The sequence below is a fragment of the Pipra filicauda genome, unplaced genomic scaffold, assembly GCF_003945595.2.
Source record: "Pipra filicauda isolate LSUMZ 115617 unplaced genomic scaffold, ASM394559v2 scaffold218_size1660888_pilon, whole genome shotgun sequence".
In the NCBI taxonomy this organism is placed as follows: domain Eukaryota; kingdom Metazoa; phylum Chordata; class Aves; order Passeriformes; family Pipridae; genus Pipra; species Pipra filicauda.
The window spans coordinates 1505441-1524995 of NW_024104330.1; the positions used below are offsets into that span (position 1 = coordinate 1505441).

Below are 19555 nucleotides of genomic sequence, written 5' to 3' on the forward strand. Positions count from 1 at the left end.
TGTATAAGTAAATTTACACCTGAAATAAGCACGAATAATCTCATACCTTCAACAAGTGATGCCTTTGCTTTACACTAAGATAAAGTTTGATCTCTGTTTCTACTGTCTGCTTTGTACAGTCTATGGGGAAAAATGAGGCATGGTTTAGTGTTGGTTTTGGAACAGTTATGTAATGAAGTTACAGTTTAGTGCATATTTCATTAATTTACTGACTCCCTAGTTAGTAGACAGGACAATTTACTTCAAGTGTTTATATTCAGTTTTGTCCTTCTCATTTGCAGCAGCGAAGATGAACCCCGCCTTAAGAAGCCAAAAACTGAAGATGAGGAAGAGAGCTTTAGCATCCTAAAACTTGCTGAAGGCAATATTACCTCTGTAAGCATATTTTTACAAATCTGGTTATGAAGGGGGAGTATTAATTCTCTAAGTCTATTATAGTGAATATGCAGAATTCCTGATTAAAGGAGGGTTTCTAGCTGAAACCTGAAATACTGTCTACTTGTACATTTGAGTCTCTGCTAGAGATTATAAAGACAACTTTCTCTGCCTTTAAGCATATGTTAGCATAGGTTTCTGTCAGTCTTGGATATTTTAGGACAGAATTCTTTCCCGGTGTTTAGAACTCTAAAAGGCAAGCCTGAGGATCTGAAGAAAACAGAATTGGAGTTCAGTGGTTGAATTTTGTTCTTGCTGTCTTTCATATAATCTGCAACATAGAAGTTGCCTCTTTATAGTTAATTAAAGATATTGCTGAGATTTTAGACACTGTTCTCTGCATTAGTTGGGGTTCTAAATCAGAAATTGGCTTCATCTTGCTGCTAGATCTAACTTAATTCTGTAGGTAGGTGAAACCTGTATCATGACTGTGCCCTTCCTTTATTTGAATTTTTTTCCTATGATGAGGAAAAAAAAAGATTTCGTATTGAGATAATTTCCCTTGTTTTCAACCATGCTATTCTTTAAGTTCATTTTTAAAAATACGTTATTGATATTTAAAGAAGATTTAAAATCTAAAACAATTTCAATATTCTGTACTCCTAATATAAATTTCTGATATTTCCTGAAAAGTAGCATTGCCAGATTTAGATGATGAGACCAAGCAAGCTTACTGAAAAGTCCACAAATTACTTTGACAGCAAAGCATAAAAATTTCAAAAAAAACTTAAGAGAATTTTCATTCCTGATAGGAAATTTTAAGCAGTGTGGGTTTTTTTTTAATTAGAGTTAATGCATCCGTTTTTCAGTAAGTGTTAATTTATATTTGACCTGGTTTTAGTTCCTTTCTAAGGTTTCTGCACTTGTATGCTCATTTAGAGTTTCGGCTTTAAGATGTGCCAGAAATGGTAGATGACTTGAGGGCAAGCTTTTAATTTTGGGCTTCTTATTCGAATGGCACATCACTGCTTCTGTACTCATGTGCGTGGAAGCTCCCACTCCTCAGTAGGCATCTGGCTGGATTAGGGGGGTCTAAGAGGTCTGTGCTGCAGAAGGTCTCAAAGCTGAACTAGCAGGTAATCTGAATTACTGTCCTTGTGTCCTCTCAGCACCAGAGAACATGGCTGACTGGTAACAGTGCAGCATAGTGAGTGTAAGTTCATCTTGCTCATGTCATAACTAACCTTTGCTGGGAGTACTGTGCATTAACACACATTGGAAGACTTACATTTTATGAGTCTGCATGCAGAGAAGTGTAGAGCTTCTGTTTCCATATTAAAACTAAAAGAAATACCAAGATTCTTGTTGCTCTGCAAGAAGAGAGAGATGGATACTGGCAGACAATTGTATCATTTTTGTACCTTTGTAGGTAGGAAGTGTTAACCCAGCAGAAGATTTCCGAATTCTGGTGAGGAAGAAAAACACTGACTTCAAAGATGGTAAATGACTTTGTTTTATATCTTAATTATATTGGTGGCATCTTCAGGGTTCAGTAAATGCAATCTGATTAATTAGTGCTATGTGAGGTGCTCTGGAATTTACAGGTTAGTTTCTAGTGCCACTTAGCAAAGAAAGGTGTCTCTCGTAATTCCCATTTCCATACTCACCTTCCTCAGTTAAAAGTCTCAGGTACCTGTGTTTGAGTGAAACAGCACTAGACAGCTACACTGAGGCACCTGAGCAACCCCACAGATGTTTCTAACAGAAGATCCCTTGGTGCTCACTGACTGCCTCATTCCAACTAAATCTCAGCTTCTCATTCCCAGGATCTTTCTGGCTTGGTGTGGAGGGCTGCTGGGTATGCACAGGGTGAGAAACCTGTCTTCTGCAGTCTACTTATTCTGTTCCATGTAGAAAAAAAAAAGACTGTGATGCCTGGGATTTAAATCTTTACATGCAAAAATCATTTCTTACTGCTTGTGAGCAAAAGAAAGCAAAGGTGACTTTCGGGTGTTATAGGCAGGTAGTATGTGTGTATGAAAGATGAGAGGAGGCTCTGTGTGCACTGACTCTATCCTCAGGATACAGCAAGACAGGGTTTTGTTACAGAGGAGAGGAAGAATACAAAGCACAGGTCAGGCACCGTCTTGCATGCCCTAAGTCTGAAAATGCAATGGAACTATCATTTGTTTGTATGGTATTTCCCTAGTAGAGTAGCTATATAGAGATATAGGTAATCCAAAGGTATCTTAAAAAGAATGCACAAGATGGATGGGGTCCTTTATCTTTTAAAGGGTGGTTTGAAGGTTGTGGCAACGTAAACTTGATCTGCCAAATAGTCACTAAAGTCATGTTTCTTTTCAAAGAAAGATTTGCAGAGGTGCTTGAGTAAGGTGCTAGGTATTTCATTAAGGCATTTGGTCCTTTTAGACATAGTTGAGGAGTGTGTTGAGTAGTATATTGACTTGCGATATAGTCTGTTAAAGCCTACACAGCCATTTCTCTCCAGAAGTTCCAGACCTGTAAGCCAGCCAGCTAGCTTTTTACATGGGTTTTGTATTAGATCCAGAAGAAATTGTTTATTGAAAAGATATTTGGAATTGTGTTCTTAAATCTCAAACATATTAAGATGCAGTAAAAAAGCATTGTACAACATATTAGAATACAGACACTGTGAAACAGTTGACTACTTCATTACAGTAATAAATTGTATCATGTAGGAAAGCTTTAAGGCAGAAATGAGTATAGTGATTACCCTTGGAGATGGCTTAACTAAAGAGTGCTTAAATATGTTCACTTGGTAGCTGGGCAAGATAGGTAACTGCAGTACATGTTTGGAAGGTTCTGAAATTCTGAGCAATTTACTTTTATTCTGTGTGATCTGCTCTATAATGATAAGGTGTAGTTAAACAGAATGTAATGCAGTCACCCATTTAAAGGACAGATAGGAGCCACTATAAATAAAAACATGCTCTGCATATTATCTCTTTCTTTTGGCTGATCCTTTTTATGCTTTAGGGCCTTTTAGGTAGCTTAATACATAAAACATTGCAGGGATGTTTTTAATGGCTTGGTGTATTGCACTCTGGTTATGTAAACAGGTTAATGGCACACATCGTTTTCAGTCCACAGTGAGTCTCTCACCAAAACTGTAAAGTTAGCAGTACCAGAGGATGCCAAGGGGATTTTTTTTCTTTTTAAACAGCTTGTAGGAAGTCCTGATGGTGTATTTATCGTCAAAAACGAGTACCAATACATTTCCGCTGTGCCCTCACTGGGATTTGATGGTCAGGATTTGTGCCATTCCCAGGAGAAGCCTAAGTGCAAGTTGGTCCATGCTTGATGCTGTGTCCCACAGCAGACCAGAGCAGGAGAAATGATGCATTCAGTGTTAGTTAGAACTGGGCCACTAATATGTACCTGCATATTTTTAGAAAATCAAAGGTTTTTAAATTGTTAAGGATCTTAGGGATAGGTTTTCTGAGACTGGCAGCTCAATTCCTGAAACAGTAATTGACTTTGGTTTTAACTGACAACTGTAGTTTATTACAGTAGGGACCTACTTAAGGGTTACATGATGAGTTGTGTTATATGGTGTCACTTAGTGGTTAATGTTGATGTTCATGTAACTAGAATTGTGTTCCCCTCTAGATATCTTTACTTTCTTATTTGCATTCAGGGCCAGAGAGATGTCATTTTATGCAGGTCTTATTTTGAGCAGGTTACAAGTACACAGTCATCACAAAGAGATGTCTTCTGATAATACCTGCTGATGTTTTTGTCAAAGAATGCACATAAAATAGATTAGTTTACCTGAGTAGAATCTAATCATTGCTCCCGAGGATGTACAATGAGTTTCTTCATTGCTGTGGCTGCACAGAGGATTCTCAAATGCTGTGAGTGATTGCCGTCTTTTTAATGCCAGAGGAGTAGCCACATGACTACCAGTTCATCCTGTTGGACTATTTAGATGTTTCCATCCATGTCTGCATCTCTGGAGAGCAGATCGTGTCTGATGTGGTGGGTTGTATTTTCATAGGCTTTTGTAGAAGAAGGATCAGGGGAGTAAAAAAAAGATACTGACACATGCATAGTATTTCCTTTGATTTGTTTGAGTTTATTGGCCAGATTTCATTGCATCTTACAGGACTCCTGTCTGAGAACATGATGCCAGAAGTCCTGTAGTTGAAAAGCTTTTTTTTTTTTTTATTTTACTGATTGTCAGCGGGGAGAGAAATCTGCAGTGACAACTCAACGGTTTATGGACATAAGAAAAAATGTCCAGAGACAAACTGTCCCAAACTCTCATTTTTATATTTATAGAAATTTTGTTAATGTTTTTACTCTTAGGCACTTCTAGAAAAATATAGTTAAAGGAGTCAGTAATTGCATGAGAACAAAGATGATACTTTATTGCAAGATTTTCTGTAGAAATAGGTATAGTTAATTACCTTTCTGGACCTAAGTTAGTTTTTAGAAAAGCTAATATTTAATTTCATTTTTTGCTGGCATGTTTTTGCAGTTTGTCTGCATTTTTATCTTACTGGATGTTTTTGTGTGTTTCCGAGACTATTCATGCTCTATTGCTAGGTAGGCCAGATGCAATGACTGGTTTGAAAATGATTCAGTCATCAGAAGAGTATTTGCAAACCAAATACTTGAGTATATAGAATCACTTTGAAGTTTTCTGTGTATCTGCTTCACAGAGAAAATGAAGCTAGGTTCGACTTTGAAGGGCACAGCAACTGGGTGAGACTCAAAGCTCTGAGTTGCAACAAACAGAATTTGAATTAGATGTTATGGGAAAAAGATAATAAAGATCACAATGATGGTACTCAAACAAAGAAAGAGGGGCCCAGAGAACTTGGAGACTCTCCATCTTTGGAGCTACGCAGAGCTTAAGTCTGTGGAGCACTGAGCCACCTGATCCACAGTGACCTGTTTTGAGTGGGAATTGGGATCATATTCCTTCAGACATCCAGTTTAAATCATTATGATCCATACCCACAGGCTATTTAGAGAGATCATTTCAAAACTGAACAGCATGTCATAGGATATTGGAGTAGTTCAGCAGGTCTTAATGTTAAAATTCGTATTTCTTGGCTTAAAGATGAAGTCCTCAAAAATTAGGACAGTTTTCAGTTCAGTTCTTCTTTTCAATTATAAAAAGGTGATACTTATAGAGCAGTGTTTTAAAATTATCAGATGTTTTAACTGATTTGTCAGTGATTCTTAGTTTAAGCACTGTCCCTGAATACAAATCATTACCACCACCAGCAGATAAATCAAATGATTGACAACAACAGGAGGCTTTTGTCTAAGGAAGAACTGTTTTCTTAACCTAATCTATTTTTGTATGGGGGGAAAAAATCCCCAAGGAATTGAACTTGGACTGTAATAATAGACAGTTTTGTCTATTATTATTGTGTCATCTGGTTGGCATAGTAATCAAGACCAAGAACTAAACTGAAAAAACATGAAAATATAACTACACTTCTGTACTATAACTGTTCAGAGATAACAAGTGAATATAATTGTTCATGACATATTTCACAAGAAATGACAGCACTACTGAATGTATTTTAGAGTAGCAAATGTATCTGAATGCCAGCGGGGAAGGGATTAAATTTTGTTAGAACTAAAAGATCTTCTATGATTTTTTTTTTTCCTGCCATTCTTCAACCTTTAATAGCTACATTTGTTATCTAACCAGTCAGGCAAGGTGGAAGGAGGAAACAGGAGATTAAAATTTCTTGGGATGTTCTGCAGAATGTGGTGGTTATTAAGAGTACTGGAATTCCTGTTAATGCAAAATGTAGAAGTCTGTTAGTTCACTTCCTTAAATATGTGTGTGGAATGAAGTAAGTTGGGGGGGAAGGAAAAGAAGTTATAATTATACAGCAGTGGCCTGAATAGGCTATCAGTTTGTAACTCAAGGACCTACTCTTCAAAACTTCAATGCCTGAAATTTGTCTGGGACACATCAGAGTTAATGCTTATCACAGCTTAGTTGAAAAGACATCTTTATGCAGAATATGCCTTGCTCCAAAAACAGGGACATCTATTTTTTGCAGCACCCAGACCCAAAGATTCAGACTATTGAAAAGACAGCAGGAAATCAACAAACTTCTCAGACCTAGAAGTGTAAAGGAACAGAGTCCACTTTGAAAATTTCCAGTTATAATCCTTATCTACTGTCTCTGGTATTGTCTTTGACCCCTTGAAATAATTTGGTAGTCTAACGACAACACAGGAATTTTCTCTATTCTAGATTCATTGGCCTATCATTTAAGGGAGACCAATGGACAGAACCAACTTTAGCCAAGCTGTTTCAAGATGTTAGAGGAATCTGACTTAAAATACTGTTGCCATGTAACCTGTTTGCTGCATATATTATGGTGTTTCAATGCCTAGAAAAACACTGTAGGTTTCCTCTGGTTCCTTACAACAAATTTCAAAAGGAGGCGGCTCACAGTCAGTAGCAAGACGTCTTTTTTCTGATGGCTGCCAGGGCAATCAAATGGAAAGGGATTTTAAAAAAATAAATGCAAAAGAAGTAGTAGAGTGTCTGATAATTTCAAACAGTATGCGCTGGAATCATTCTGACAATAAGGACTTCTATTGCACCCTCATAGTGCCTGGGGTTTTAATTTAACACATCAATGAAAAGGCAGTGTTTAAAAAACCACCACCACCACTGAAATCACCAGCAGGACTTGCTTTTATTAGTGCAATTCATAAGAAATTAGAACATTTAATGAGAAAATCATTAACCATGAAAAAAATGGACTGACTTAACTTGGGGAGCTTAAGTAGTGAGGCTTCAATTTAGTTTGTCAGCTACTGGTGAAATAAATAGAGAGTGAGCTGATCACCTCTGGCGCAGTAGGCACTTCAACACACTTTCTTGTGCTATAGCTGTTGTTGAGCAGAACCATTTCAGCCTCCTTTTCTAAAAATTGTCAAAAACTAGTGGGAGAATATCAAACATGCCTTGTTTTGCTCTTTTCAGAGATGCTGTCCTTCAGATTCAGTTCAGTTGGGCATTTTATAGAAAATAATGTAACAGCCTGTGCTGTGTATGCTCACAGTGAGCAGAGTGGAATACAGTACTTAAACAATGTCTCCATGTGTTTAGTTCTTCTTCTCTTCCACCACTCTGGCAGATGATTTTCTCTGTTGATGTATCCTTAGCTGAAAGACTTGCAATGACAACTGTGCCCATAACATCTGGACATAGGAAGGGCTGTAGGTCAGGCAAAAGGTTCTGCTAATCCAGTAATTGGTTTTTAATAGTATGAGAACAGGACAGGCAGATGCTGTGACTTGTTCAGAATGCTGTCCTGAATTTTCTTCCTCAATGGCAACATCAGTGTTAATCTCCATTGATAGAGATCCTCTTTTAAGAATTATAAGAACTTGTTCAAACATTTTTTAAGCTGTTAAAACCTCAAGCATCTGACAGCAACCTGTGGTGAAGGGGGTTAACTGGTTTATGTTTAAAGAGGTGGGGGTTTTTTTGGTGTTTTTTTTTTTTTTTTTTTTTAGTTCTTAACCCAACTCTTGGCTCTTGTTTTGAGAGAGGCAGGGAACTATCAACTCCCTATTCATCTTTTTCAGAATGTTTCTGAGTTTATAGATCACTGTTGTATCCTCCTCACATTTGTCTTTTCCCAGGCTGAGGTGTCTGCCAGAGGGTAAAATTGGACAGTTCCTCATTTGTAATTAAATGTGAAGTAAAGTAATAAAATCCAGTAGGAATTAGTAGGGCTTGCAGAGCTCTTGAGTGACATTTTTACTTGTCTTGTTTGCAGTGGTTTACAGCTATTTACCTTTTAGGAGCTGAACATAAGTATAAAACTGGTGTTCCCCTTCTTTTTGGTACAGGTCTCACTGTTTACCTCTGCTTCTTTCTGTCACGCAGGCACAGGTTATAATACTTATCTCTATAATGATAAACAGTGTTGCCCTGATGAAAAAATCATTGAACTACCTGTACAGAGACAAGTTATACTCTAATGTCAATAACAATAAGGTAGTCTTTTAACTGCAATCACCCTACAGATGTTGTTTTGACATTATTACACCTTCCTTGTAAATTTAATGCTTTTATTGAAATATGCATCTATTTCAAAGGATGTTTAGGGTATATGCTGGTGTTGTAGAACATAATCTCCCTAAGCTTTAGGATCCTGAATGTTCTGGTTTTACTTTTTATCAAACAAGCGAGACGAGCGCTTTTTTCCTTGGCTTTCAGGGAAAAGGCTTTTGTCTTGGACATGCTTGGGGTTTTTCCTAGTATATCTAGCTATTCCAGAGTCTGAAGTAATTCTCAGTAGCTGAGATAACAATAATCAACTTGTGTAGCTTGAGGCATTGTGGGTATGATTAACTATTTAGATGCACGTGGAATAGAAAGAGACATGTAAAAGAAAAGTGTTTTTTTTTTTCTTGAAAGTGTGCATCCTTTGATTTATTTATTTATTTCTCCTTGTCTTCCAGTGAGTCAGCAGTTGATAAACCGCATTGATCAGTTCCTGGAAAATAAAGGTTCACAGTACTACATGAAAGGGATCGATTGTATCAGAGTTTTCAGAGAGGAGGCCATGAAGGTAATGTTAATATGTGAATACTCTTATCTCTTTCAAATTAAATTAGGCCTGTTTGCTGTATTAGAAACTTGATAATTTATTGCTGCAGCAAAAACAATTGATTTTTAGGTTAAAGTATGTTTGAAAATTTAGAAAGAGTTGCATTTTATGCAGGCTTTTATTCTTACTGGAATGGTGACTGGCTTCTCTGGTATTATTTGCTGTTGTTCATTTTCTTTTAAACATAAAACAGAAGGCCTATGACCTGATGCTGGTGTAAGAAAAATAAGCAATCCTACAATTTTCTTCTTCAATAAAGCTATTTACAAGGAATTCTTTCTAGCTTTCTGAAAGGCAGTTTTTGTGGCTCACCTTTCCTTAGAACTTGTAGTTTTAATAGAGATAAAACCCAAATTCTGTAGTGACTTTTGCGTTCACTGTGTTAGATGCCTCATGAAGAATTAAGTTTGCAGTGCTCTTTAGTAGTTCAAGTATTTCTTGTTTACCATTGCGGTTTTTTTTTTCAGCTGTCCAAGGTGCAGTGCTTTAATGACTTTCTGCGGGCCCTGAAATCAAAGCTGGAAGATAAAGCCTTAGCTGATTTCTGGGAGATCATGATACAAGGTAGGATGGCATTAAGAAAAACCAAAAAAACACCAATTTCTAGTTGTATTTTCCATTTATCCGTTATGTAAGAGGAAAACTTTGTTAGCAATGGGACACTTAAATTACCCCACAGCAGTATTTTGATATGGTTCATTCCCGCAGCCTGTTTAAAAATGTCTAAAAAATCTTTCATGTTGCAGCTTCCTTTTCTGCACTAATAGTTTCATATCAGCAATATTCATAATGCCTTGCCAAGTCTTGTTGCAATGGTAGATTAATTGTGGAAGAAGAGGGACAAATTAAATGTTACGGGGTAAGGAGGAGACACAATTTCAGCTGAATTTCAGAATAAATGGAAGAAACTCATGCAACAAAGATCTAAAAAGATTCTTCCAATTTAAGCTTCACAAAAGTCATAGATAGCATTGAAATATGTCACTGATCATTTTGTATTTAAGTAACCTAAAAGACAGAATGTGTAATATGACACCTACCTGATTAAACTGGGAGATACAAGGCAGTGCCATTCTAAAAGACATTCAGAGACTACGGAAGTGATAAATAAAGGAACATTTTCACAAATACGAAACACAGTAGACTAAAAAAAAATCTTTTACATCATACTCATGTTTTTAATTGGAGCCAATGCTAAGAAAATGTGTTAAATGCCCAGCTGTAACTCTTAAGAGTGCATGCTATAAAATGCAGTGATGTGCTTTTGTATAGTACCTTTCAAAGTGATAAACTCCAGGCACACTGTAATGTCTACTTCATCCACCTTTTGCAAAATACAGATGGGAATTTGTTTGGTAACCCAAAAAAACCAGCACAAGACAACACTGACAAGAATATTATATTCAGTAGTGTTATAAGGGACCTTCTCTGAAGAAATTAGAAAAAAGAAACCAATAAACTTTGAAAGCAGGAAACTTAGATCTTTCAAAGCCATGCTGGAATAATTTTTAGGTAGTACGAATCCAAGTTTTTGACAAACTGGAGTATATTTTTTAGGGGAAAAAACCCCACAGACAGAGACATGATATTTTCATATTAAATATGGTATCTTTTTGAGAGCATGGTGAAAAGAAATCATGGTGCTTTATGCATAATCCAACTGCTCTCAGTAGGCAGCTGAAATTGTGTTTTACTTGCTGCTACCAGGAGGAGAAGTCCTGTTTTCCCTGATCTTGCCACATGACCCATCCCTTCTTTTCTACCAAATGTGGTGCGCATTGGGCCTTGTCATGAGTGACTGCAGTCACCAAAAGAGGATGGATATAAGTTAATGAGTTAGTAGCTCAGGAGCAAGGCAGGTCTGTTTGACAAGTTCACTTGTTTCATGGAACTGCCGTGGGGTTCTACGGGTGTTACATTTGTGCTGCTGCTGAACCTTTAGGAATCTACAGTTCTTTGCTCTCACGCCCACAGCTGCTTATTCAGGCACAAGCATTTGTGTGGCCAAGTAGTGAGGAGATTTTCTGGGGGGAGTGGGAGAGGGCGGGTTCACTGCACAGGATGGAGGTACTGGCACAAGCAAGGAGCCAGATGGGCCAGGACCAGCACTTTGGTAGTTAAGACTCGAGGTAATCACAGCATAAGTGTCTGTATGCTAGGAGTTAATTTCTTCTAAGGACCTAAGAGCATGCTGTGAATGACTAAAAGTGTAATTTCTAATAGATTTTCAGCATTTCATCTGTGATCTATGATTTCAGTGTCTCATTAGTTTGATTGTCATAATATTAGCAGCTTCCTAAATGGATATTTCCACAAGCTTATGAATATGCTCATTAATTTATTTTTATATCATAGTTTATATCATAGTTGACTCATTTATGCAAGTCACATTTTCCTTTGAGCAATATTTTTTTTTTTTGCTGGTAATGATGACACATTCAGAAGTTGGAATTTGGAACACGTTTTTCATTTGTAACATTAAGTGCATTTTTGGGAAGCCTTCTAATGATATTTTTATATATCTTTTTCATTTTTCAGACAGAATTTCTTTGATCAGTAAAGATGAAGCACAGGAAAGTTCAGTGACCAGCGAAGAGGCTCAAAAGGTATCGTTTTTTTAATGAGCATCTGTTTGTATAGAGACCTTGCTGTGGAATAGAAGACTTTCTTACGTGGATAAACCTTTAGATGAATGAAACAGGATCAGTATGAAGGAATAAGAGTGTCCTTTTGCCACACGATTGAAATTGCCCCAATTCAGAGCAAAAATAATTCTTTAGCATGTATAATGACGTTTTACTTTAATTGGTCTTTAGAAAGTAGCATGTATTGACATTATCTGAAAATATCCTCTACAAAGAGTAGAAACTTCAGCAACTCTATGTAGTGGAACAGCAGTATACTGTTTACACATATAAGATCACTATTTAAACTTCATAGAAAGAAATGTCTTCTCACGGGTAGCACGAGCTCAAAAATCAAATACTTTTTATTGTCTAAACTTGTTGGGAACTCCAGCCGTTAAGGTTGTTATGGCTAGTTTTCATAATATATGCAATGATACCAATATTTTCTACTTTATGCAGCCCTGGTGATTGATGGATGACATAGGTGATGCTGGTGTTATTTGTGATCATATTAGATCCTTTTGGAAATGAGAGTTTTGGAGTACTTGCAGGTATAATTCCTACAGATACATAGCACTTCAGTAACTGCAGTGATGAATGAAGGATGTCACAGTTACAAATGACTGAATTCTAACAGGCAGAATGCTGCCTTCTGTTTGGAATAAAGCAGAATTCAGAGCTGCTGTCAAAAATTGTATTTGTGTGGAGAGGGTAAGATGGGGATTATTGTATCAGGCTGCTAGTTTAGGAGAAAGAAGGTCCTCGTATTACAGACTCCCTGAAGGTAAACCTGTGGCTAAAATCACTAAGTATTTTGCAGAGAAGTAGCTTTTATAAAAGAAGCCACATTGATTTTTGCAGCTTTCAGACCTTCCATTAGCAATAGCCAGAAGTGTGTAGAAGTAGGTTTTCAATGAATTAGTTAATGAGCGGAAAAAGTTTGTATTTTAGAAACTGCTTTTTTCATCTCTAACAGTTTACCTCAAGGTGAAGAAGGCACAGAAATGTCATGAAAATGGAAAGCCAACAGACTAGGAGTCCAGAAAGCTGAGCATGTGTGCAGGGTACAAATGACAAAGTATGATGATTTTTCTAGACATGAAGGACCTAATGGCTGTTTTTCATTAGACATAAATGTACAGAGCAACTTTTTTCCCCAGTGGTGGTTTTAAAGAGTGTCAGGGTTTTTTATTTATTTCAAGTGCTATGAATTTACTTGGAAACTTCTTAAGACAACATTCTTCTTGAGAGCTTTACTTTCTAGTCTGAAACTACCATTGATGCTCAAAAAATATGCTAATGCTGTGTGAAATAGCTGTTCCATAAGGAAATCTCTACTAGCCATCAAGACCTTACAGCATACTGTTGTCTTAACTGTGAGCTTGTGGTAACTAAAAAATACTATACCTGCATAGGAATGCAACACAAAATATAAAGTACTAAGGACTAATTTACAGCTGCCAGACTAAGCTGAAACAAAGCATTTATAGAGTGACTTCAAATTAACATTTCTGTTTACCATCATCCTACAATCAGCCTCATGTTGCAGTACAGGAAACTATTTTGTGATTGATTGAAGGTCATACAATAGCTATATGTTCCCATTAAATTGGGGGAATGAGAGAATGCAAGAAATCAGTGCTGTAGCAGAGTTCTCTAACATGGCACTTACCTTAAATTCCAGAATAATTGGGTTGCATCTCTTTCCTAACTAGGCAGCTGGCAGTCCTACTTACTAGATAGCCACCTCCCCACACATTGTCCAAACTAAAACCAGAATGCTAAGTTGCCATTGTCCATCAGGGGCTCATATGACTTTTTACTTAAACTGTAAGACTGCATATTCTTGGAAGAAGATGTGCAGGGATAGAAAATTTTATCTTGAGGTTATGGTGCTGATCTAAAATCTAGTCCTCTTTGGTCCAGTTAAACCCAGTCACAGGTTTGCTGTGTGATACAAAGTCAGCATTTTCGTAGGTCTGTAGTAGATTGCAGAAGTGGTTAATTTTTTTTTTTCTGTACTGAAGACAATATCCTTCATTAAAAGATTATATTGGATTTTTCAAATATCCCTCAGTAGGGTAAGAGGCAAGTTTTCTTCACCTCTGTAATAAGTCATGTGCAAGCCTGTAGGTCACGAGGTTGGCTGTCAGTGTGGTCTTATGTGACACAAAAGCCTTTTCTCTTACATCTTGGTTCTTACCTGAGAGTAGTTTCAGGACTGTTTAGGCTCTAAGACTTCAGGTTTTATAGGATTGCTGTCTGCAGGAGAAAGGAAGGCTGCTTATTAGACAGGTAACATGTAAAAGTTTCCTTTTTCTTTTTTGCTTGAGGTAGCAATAGCCAGAAGTGGGTAGAAGTAGGTTCTCCATGAATTAGTTAATAAGCAGGGAATGGTTGTATTTTAGAAACTGCTTTTTTCATCTGTACCAAGGTAGGTTATCCATGCATGTTTTCCAATCACTGAGAAAATGATTTTAGATAGTTTTGTTGGGTTTTGTTTTTTTTTTTGTAATAGTGGAGGTACTCTTTTTAGAGCATAAGGATGATAGGTTAAAAGAGCAGAAATGTCAAGTGCTTTTTCTGGTTGCATTGAGGAAGATAATGGATTTCAGCACAGCTATTATATGTAATTTCCTTTTGCATAAATGTAAAATAGGTTTTTGGAAAAAAACCCCAACTTTCAATATTCAGCATTTGATGGAAATTTCAGGTTTCAATTTATTGCAAATCTTCATCATACGTTTCTCTAGCTTTTAGCTTTCTTTACCTAATTTAGTGTGAGAAAGCTAATTTTGAAAACTTTGAAAAATGTGCTGCTTTCAGAAATGCCATTTGACTCTTAATTAAGTGTGTAAAAATGAAATTTGATCTGGCACAAAAAACCTTCGAGAGCTGACAATGTCATTAGCTTTTAGTTTCATAGTATGTGCTTTATATTACTACTAGATTAGTAGATTAAGAACTTTTCCAACAAAAAAAATACACAGACATACAGCATCTTGAAATTCTAATTCCTTCTGTCCTTGTCACATTCTCTTTTTTCAGCTACAAAATCTCTATGATAAGTTGAACTCCGCATGTGTGTTGTCTGTGGAGTGAGCTTTCTACATTCCTCTTGGATGTTGCTCTTTAGGATGTAGGAAAGGTCTGACCTTTGGCTTCTGAGACAACTAGGCAGAGGTTGTCTGCATCCTCTGTCTTTGGTGTTAATCAAATGTAATGTATTTGCTTTTCATCCTAGTGCATATGATATCTGGTTCTTTCCCACAGGTGGGATGCAGTGGGTAATGTCACGGTATTTTATCCCGTGTCTGAAGCTGTCACGAGTCCTCTAGAGAAGGATCAGAATATTTTATTTGTTTAAAATAGCATTTAAGCTTTTCACAGTACAGGTATATTGTCTCAGAGGTTGGTGGTGCTGGTAGGTATCCCATGGCCTCTTACACAAGCTCCATGGCTGTTACAGTTCAGGTCCTCAGCTGAACAGCAGTTTGCTTTCAGAAGCCATCTGTTTGCATAAAAGAGTTACATTAAGCAGGATATTTGTAACCTGTTTAATGTGGTTATTTTCTAATTAGCTGTTCTCTTCCATCACCTAGACCTACAGTGAGGTTGTTTCTTAAGGATGATGGAACTCAAAGTCATGGAATGTGGCTTTTCTACCTCCTCTGCTTTGCATCTGTCTTTTATCCTGGGCAGGGTTGTTCCTGACTCTGTATGTTTGTTCAGGTGTATTTTAATAAGGAAAAAATATTATTTTATATTAAGGATATTGGTAAAAAGATTGTAACTAAAACTTATAGACAACTGGATGCTTTTTTAAGTAGGAGTCAAGTATTGGTATTTTTTCCTACCATTCTAGCTAATTTTTTTATTTTAGGCTGAGGGAAAAATAATTCAGAGGCAGCAGTACTCCAGGTATTGTCTATATGTTTGATTTCAGTTGTTGTAGTGTCTGAGCAACATACCTTTTTCTTCTGTTTATGAATGTGATACTTTAAGTGAAGGGCATATGGTGAGTTGTATCAGCAGCTACAACAATACAATTTTATGTAATGAATTTTCTAATTTTAAAGGCTGGCATTCTAACCATCTTGCATGTTTGAGGGTGTTTTTTTTTTTTTTTAATTCATGTCTTTGTTCATTTGTTAAATGTTAATTGAATTAAGCAGGGAAACTTCTACACAGAACTAGTTCTGTGCTCTACACAGAACTAGAATGTTGTACATAGGAAATATCTGAAGTCATTGGTCAGCTCATGTATGTATTTATATCAGTGGGGACCAGTTTGTTATCCTTGAGTATTTTGTAGCTACATACAATATTACTTTTAAAAATTATATTTTTTTAAGAACATAAACATGGCCAAACGGTAGGGGACAAAATTTCGTCTAACCCAGAATCCCGTATTTGACAGCGGACAAAAACAGATGGGTAGGGGAAAGTGTACAATCCCAGGCTCCAGCCACTGATGTCTCAAGAACTTTTTATGCTTGAGGTTGTTTCTGTGAACTTAGTAGATTTCAAATGATTTCTCTTCTGTGAAGTTTCCCCATCTCCCCCTGAGCCTAGGGGCTAATATTTGCAGCATCCTTATTGTAGGGTGTTATACAGCCTTAACCATATGTTGTCTGAAGAACCATATCCTTTTGTCTAGTTTTTGACACATTTCACCATAAAATCCTTTAAAAGCAAGTTTAGGAAATTTCTTGTAGTTTAAGATGATTTTGGAGAGGGGAAACCAGAAAAAACTTTCTTCGTGATTTTTAATTACGGGTGGATTTATTTTGATACAGAGAGGAGACATTCTGTTAAAATAGCCTGAAATGCTCTCAGCTTTGTCAGTATCACATAAATACATTTGTATTTTCAGTTCTTGGCTCCAAAAGAAAGTAAAAATGAAACTCTGCCTCCCACAGATGAAGGTGGTGATGTTGATGATTTGGTGAGTACCGTAAAGATATGATGTGGCTTTAGAGTTCATCTGTAACTGAAAGGTGCAATGAGAGAGCACGAGTACTTCTTAAAGCAATAGATTAGAGTGCATGGCTTAGAAAACACTAAAGGAATTGAGTCAGAAAAGAGCCACATGAAATTACTTATTTGCTATCGTAAAAGTTAACCAGGTGTGTAATTTCATGATGGCAAATACTATGTTACTACATAACATAGGTGTTTACATAGGCAAAATGTGTCCTCTAGTGTGTTTCAAAACAGCCAGTGAGGCTGCTCATTTGATGGTGGATTGTTATAATTTACTATAATAGCATTTAACAAAGCTTGTATTTCTTGATCAGCTATTTGTGTGGGTTGAAAACTAAAATTGTTTAAGAAAAGATGTTTTAATCTTCTCAATTAAACTTCTCTATATAGACTTGCTGAAATTCAAGGATTTCAAGAGGGTTTTTAATAAATATTTTAGCCATCTTTTGCAGGCTGAGTCATTACAAGTCTGACTCCAAGGCTTAAGCTGATGGTGTAGATGGTTTTAAAGAAGCTTCAATAACAGACAGATTCCTACTTTTAGATTGTACTTTTTAAAATTTATAAATTGCACATATGTTTATAGGAAGATGAAATTTTTAAGTTTGCTTTTGTGCTTTATAGAAGCTTAGTAATAAGCTCTGTGCAATCCATTCATGTTACATGATAAGGATTTCCAAATTTGCTGTGTATTCTAAGTGCTAAACACATGTAAGACATAACTTGAATTCATTGCTGCTCCCTTCAAATCTGTTTCTTCTGTTTGCAGTTGGACATGATGTGACTGGGTAATATATGGTGACTATACAACCAAAGTTTTGGAAGAGATCTCCCTGTGAGATGGGGCACAAAAAAAGATGCTAACGAGAAGACAGTACATCCATCTTTATTTTCTCAAATGAGAGCAGAAATCCCAGAAACACTTCCAGCTGGTATAAATATCATCTGACTTTTCAAAACTAGAAAAGAAGACTGAAATGAAGTGTTTGGGAAGTAATAATAGCTTTAAGGCATCTTTTTTTTTTTTTTTTTTTTTAAAGAACACTGAATCTAACTTGTCCTTGGTATTGCTTTCAGCTAAACACTACTAAATGTAATGAGAATCTGCTCTGGTGCCTGAAATTCTTGTTACATTGCCTGGGAAGGAAGACAGAAATGTCTCTGAGGTTACCAGGTCATACTGAATCTTTAGTGGAGGTAACCCCTTAGCATTATGGTTACAGAAAGGAAAAAGTCACTATTTTCATGCTTTTAAAGAAACCCCAACCAACCCAAAACAAAAACAAACGAACAAAAAACAAACTGGGGGGGGGAGAACAGGAGGAAATTCTAGACCAGGGACTCACAAAGTAATAGTTTGAAATGCACAACAGAATCTAAAGCACACAGCAGAGCCACGTGTGCTGATTTTGCCACACCGTACCCAAATCAGTAATTATGGTCATCTCTATATTACAGGTTCTCTATTCTGTCAGCTCAGCAGCAACTCTAAGTCTGTCCCTTTCTGTTATACTTTTTCCTGTTTCATGTGCTGGGATTTTTGATTTGTTTAGACTTCTAAGTAGTACAGTTACTGCAGATACACCTGGTACTAACTGTGCACTGACACCTGTGACAGATAACTGATAATAGTTAACACTGGGAACCAGGAGAGCAATCCAGTGGTCAGATACTTCTTAGAAAGAGATACTCAAATTTGATTACAGATGAGAGAGACAGTAATGACACCTTCACACATGCTTGTTTGTTACAACCAGATTAATTCCATTATGATAATGTATAAACATACTGTAAAAAATGGTATTAAGATCATAAAAAAAAAAAGAAAAAATCATGATCTGTAATTCCAAAATGTTGTGGAATATCTGCACTTCGTACTGACCAACAGCTCCCCTGTGGGAAACAGCAGTTGCTTTTTGCCCCTACTTCCCTTGACAGCAGCCTGCTCTCCCCTCTCTTGCATCCTGTCCCAGGTGAGTTCATTGAAAGGGTTTCTCAAATGCAGATGACTGGGAGTAAGTGATTTTTGCAGATCTTTATAGCATTTTATATTTCTCAACTGTAAATAAGAAATATTTGATCAGTGTTTCGATTGTCTTTTAAGGCCAATTTATGGAGTACAGCATGGACTGGTTTGTTTGGGGTTTTTTACACTTCATTTTTGTTTGTTTGTTTGTTTAATAAAAATATTTTAAAAATTGTTTTTTGTCGTCTTCAGAACCGTGTTTGCTAAAATCAGGTGACCAGCTATGCAGTACCTAAGAGAAACAATCTAAAGCCCCTTTCCTGGGCCTACAATATGAACACAGAATATCGAAATTCCTCTACAGAAGCAGAGTGTAATTACTTATGCTATTCTTTACAAACTCTAAATTTCACAACAACCCAATAAAATAATTTTTACCATATTGTAGAGATGACGAGAAAATCCTGGTAAAGACCTCAGATGAGATAGAATTTACTTTGCAAATCAAAACAAGGATTAGGGCTTTCTGTTTCTTTTGCACCAATTGGCCACATTTCCAAAGTGTATTGCTTCTGTCAAGCAATAGACATGTAGTTCATGGAGAAGTGCTGCATAGATCTTATTGCTGCCTGTACAACACAGTATGTACAGGTAGGCTTAGTGTGGTAATTGAGTTGATAGTACTGAAGAGAGGAATGTGAATTTATAACTAAAAACAAGTGAAAGCAAATTCTTAAAAGACAAGTAAAGTGTCTTTCATTCTGCCCAACCTTCTGAGTATCAGTTATCAGAAGCTTCTGATCTGTCTTACTTAGGGTCTGTCAAATAGCAGCCTGATTTTGCACTTGTTCTTTGGCAAAGGGCCAGCTTTGAGGTTCTTATTCAATGACTAGAAAAGATCTTACACCTAGTTTAAGCTTATCTTTTTAGTTATAAAGTCTGATTTACTG

General features: G+C 36.6%; 1 protein-coding gene across 1 annotated transcript in view; it reads left to right on the forward strand.

Moving 5' to 3' along the window:
- XRCC5 (X-ray repair cross complementing 5) overlaps window positions 1-18841 on the forward strand; it is a 50669-nt gene extending 31828 nt beyond the window's left edge. Inside the window, exons 15-21 of the mRNA XM_027734797.2 lie at window positions 282-375; window positions 1805-1874; window positions 8878-8987; window positions 9494-9590; window positions 11565-11632; window positions 16530-16601; window positions 17409-18841. Of these exons, the coding sequence (XP_027590598.1) occupies window positions 282-375; window positions 1805-1874; window positions 8878-8987; window positions 9494-9590; window positions 11565-11632; window positions 16530-16601; window positions 17409-17423 (526 nt within the window). The 3' untranslated portion in view covers window positions 17424-18841. The remainder of the gene's footprint in view (window positions 1-281; window positions 376-1804; window positions 1875-8877; window positions 8988-9493; window positions 9591-11564; window positions 11633-16529; window positions 16602-17408) is intronic.
- Window positions 18842-19555: the final 714 nt, after the last annotated feature.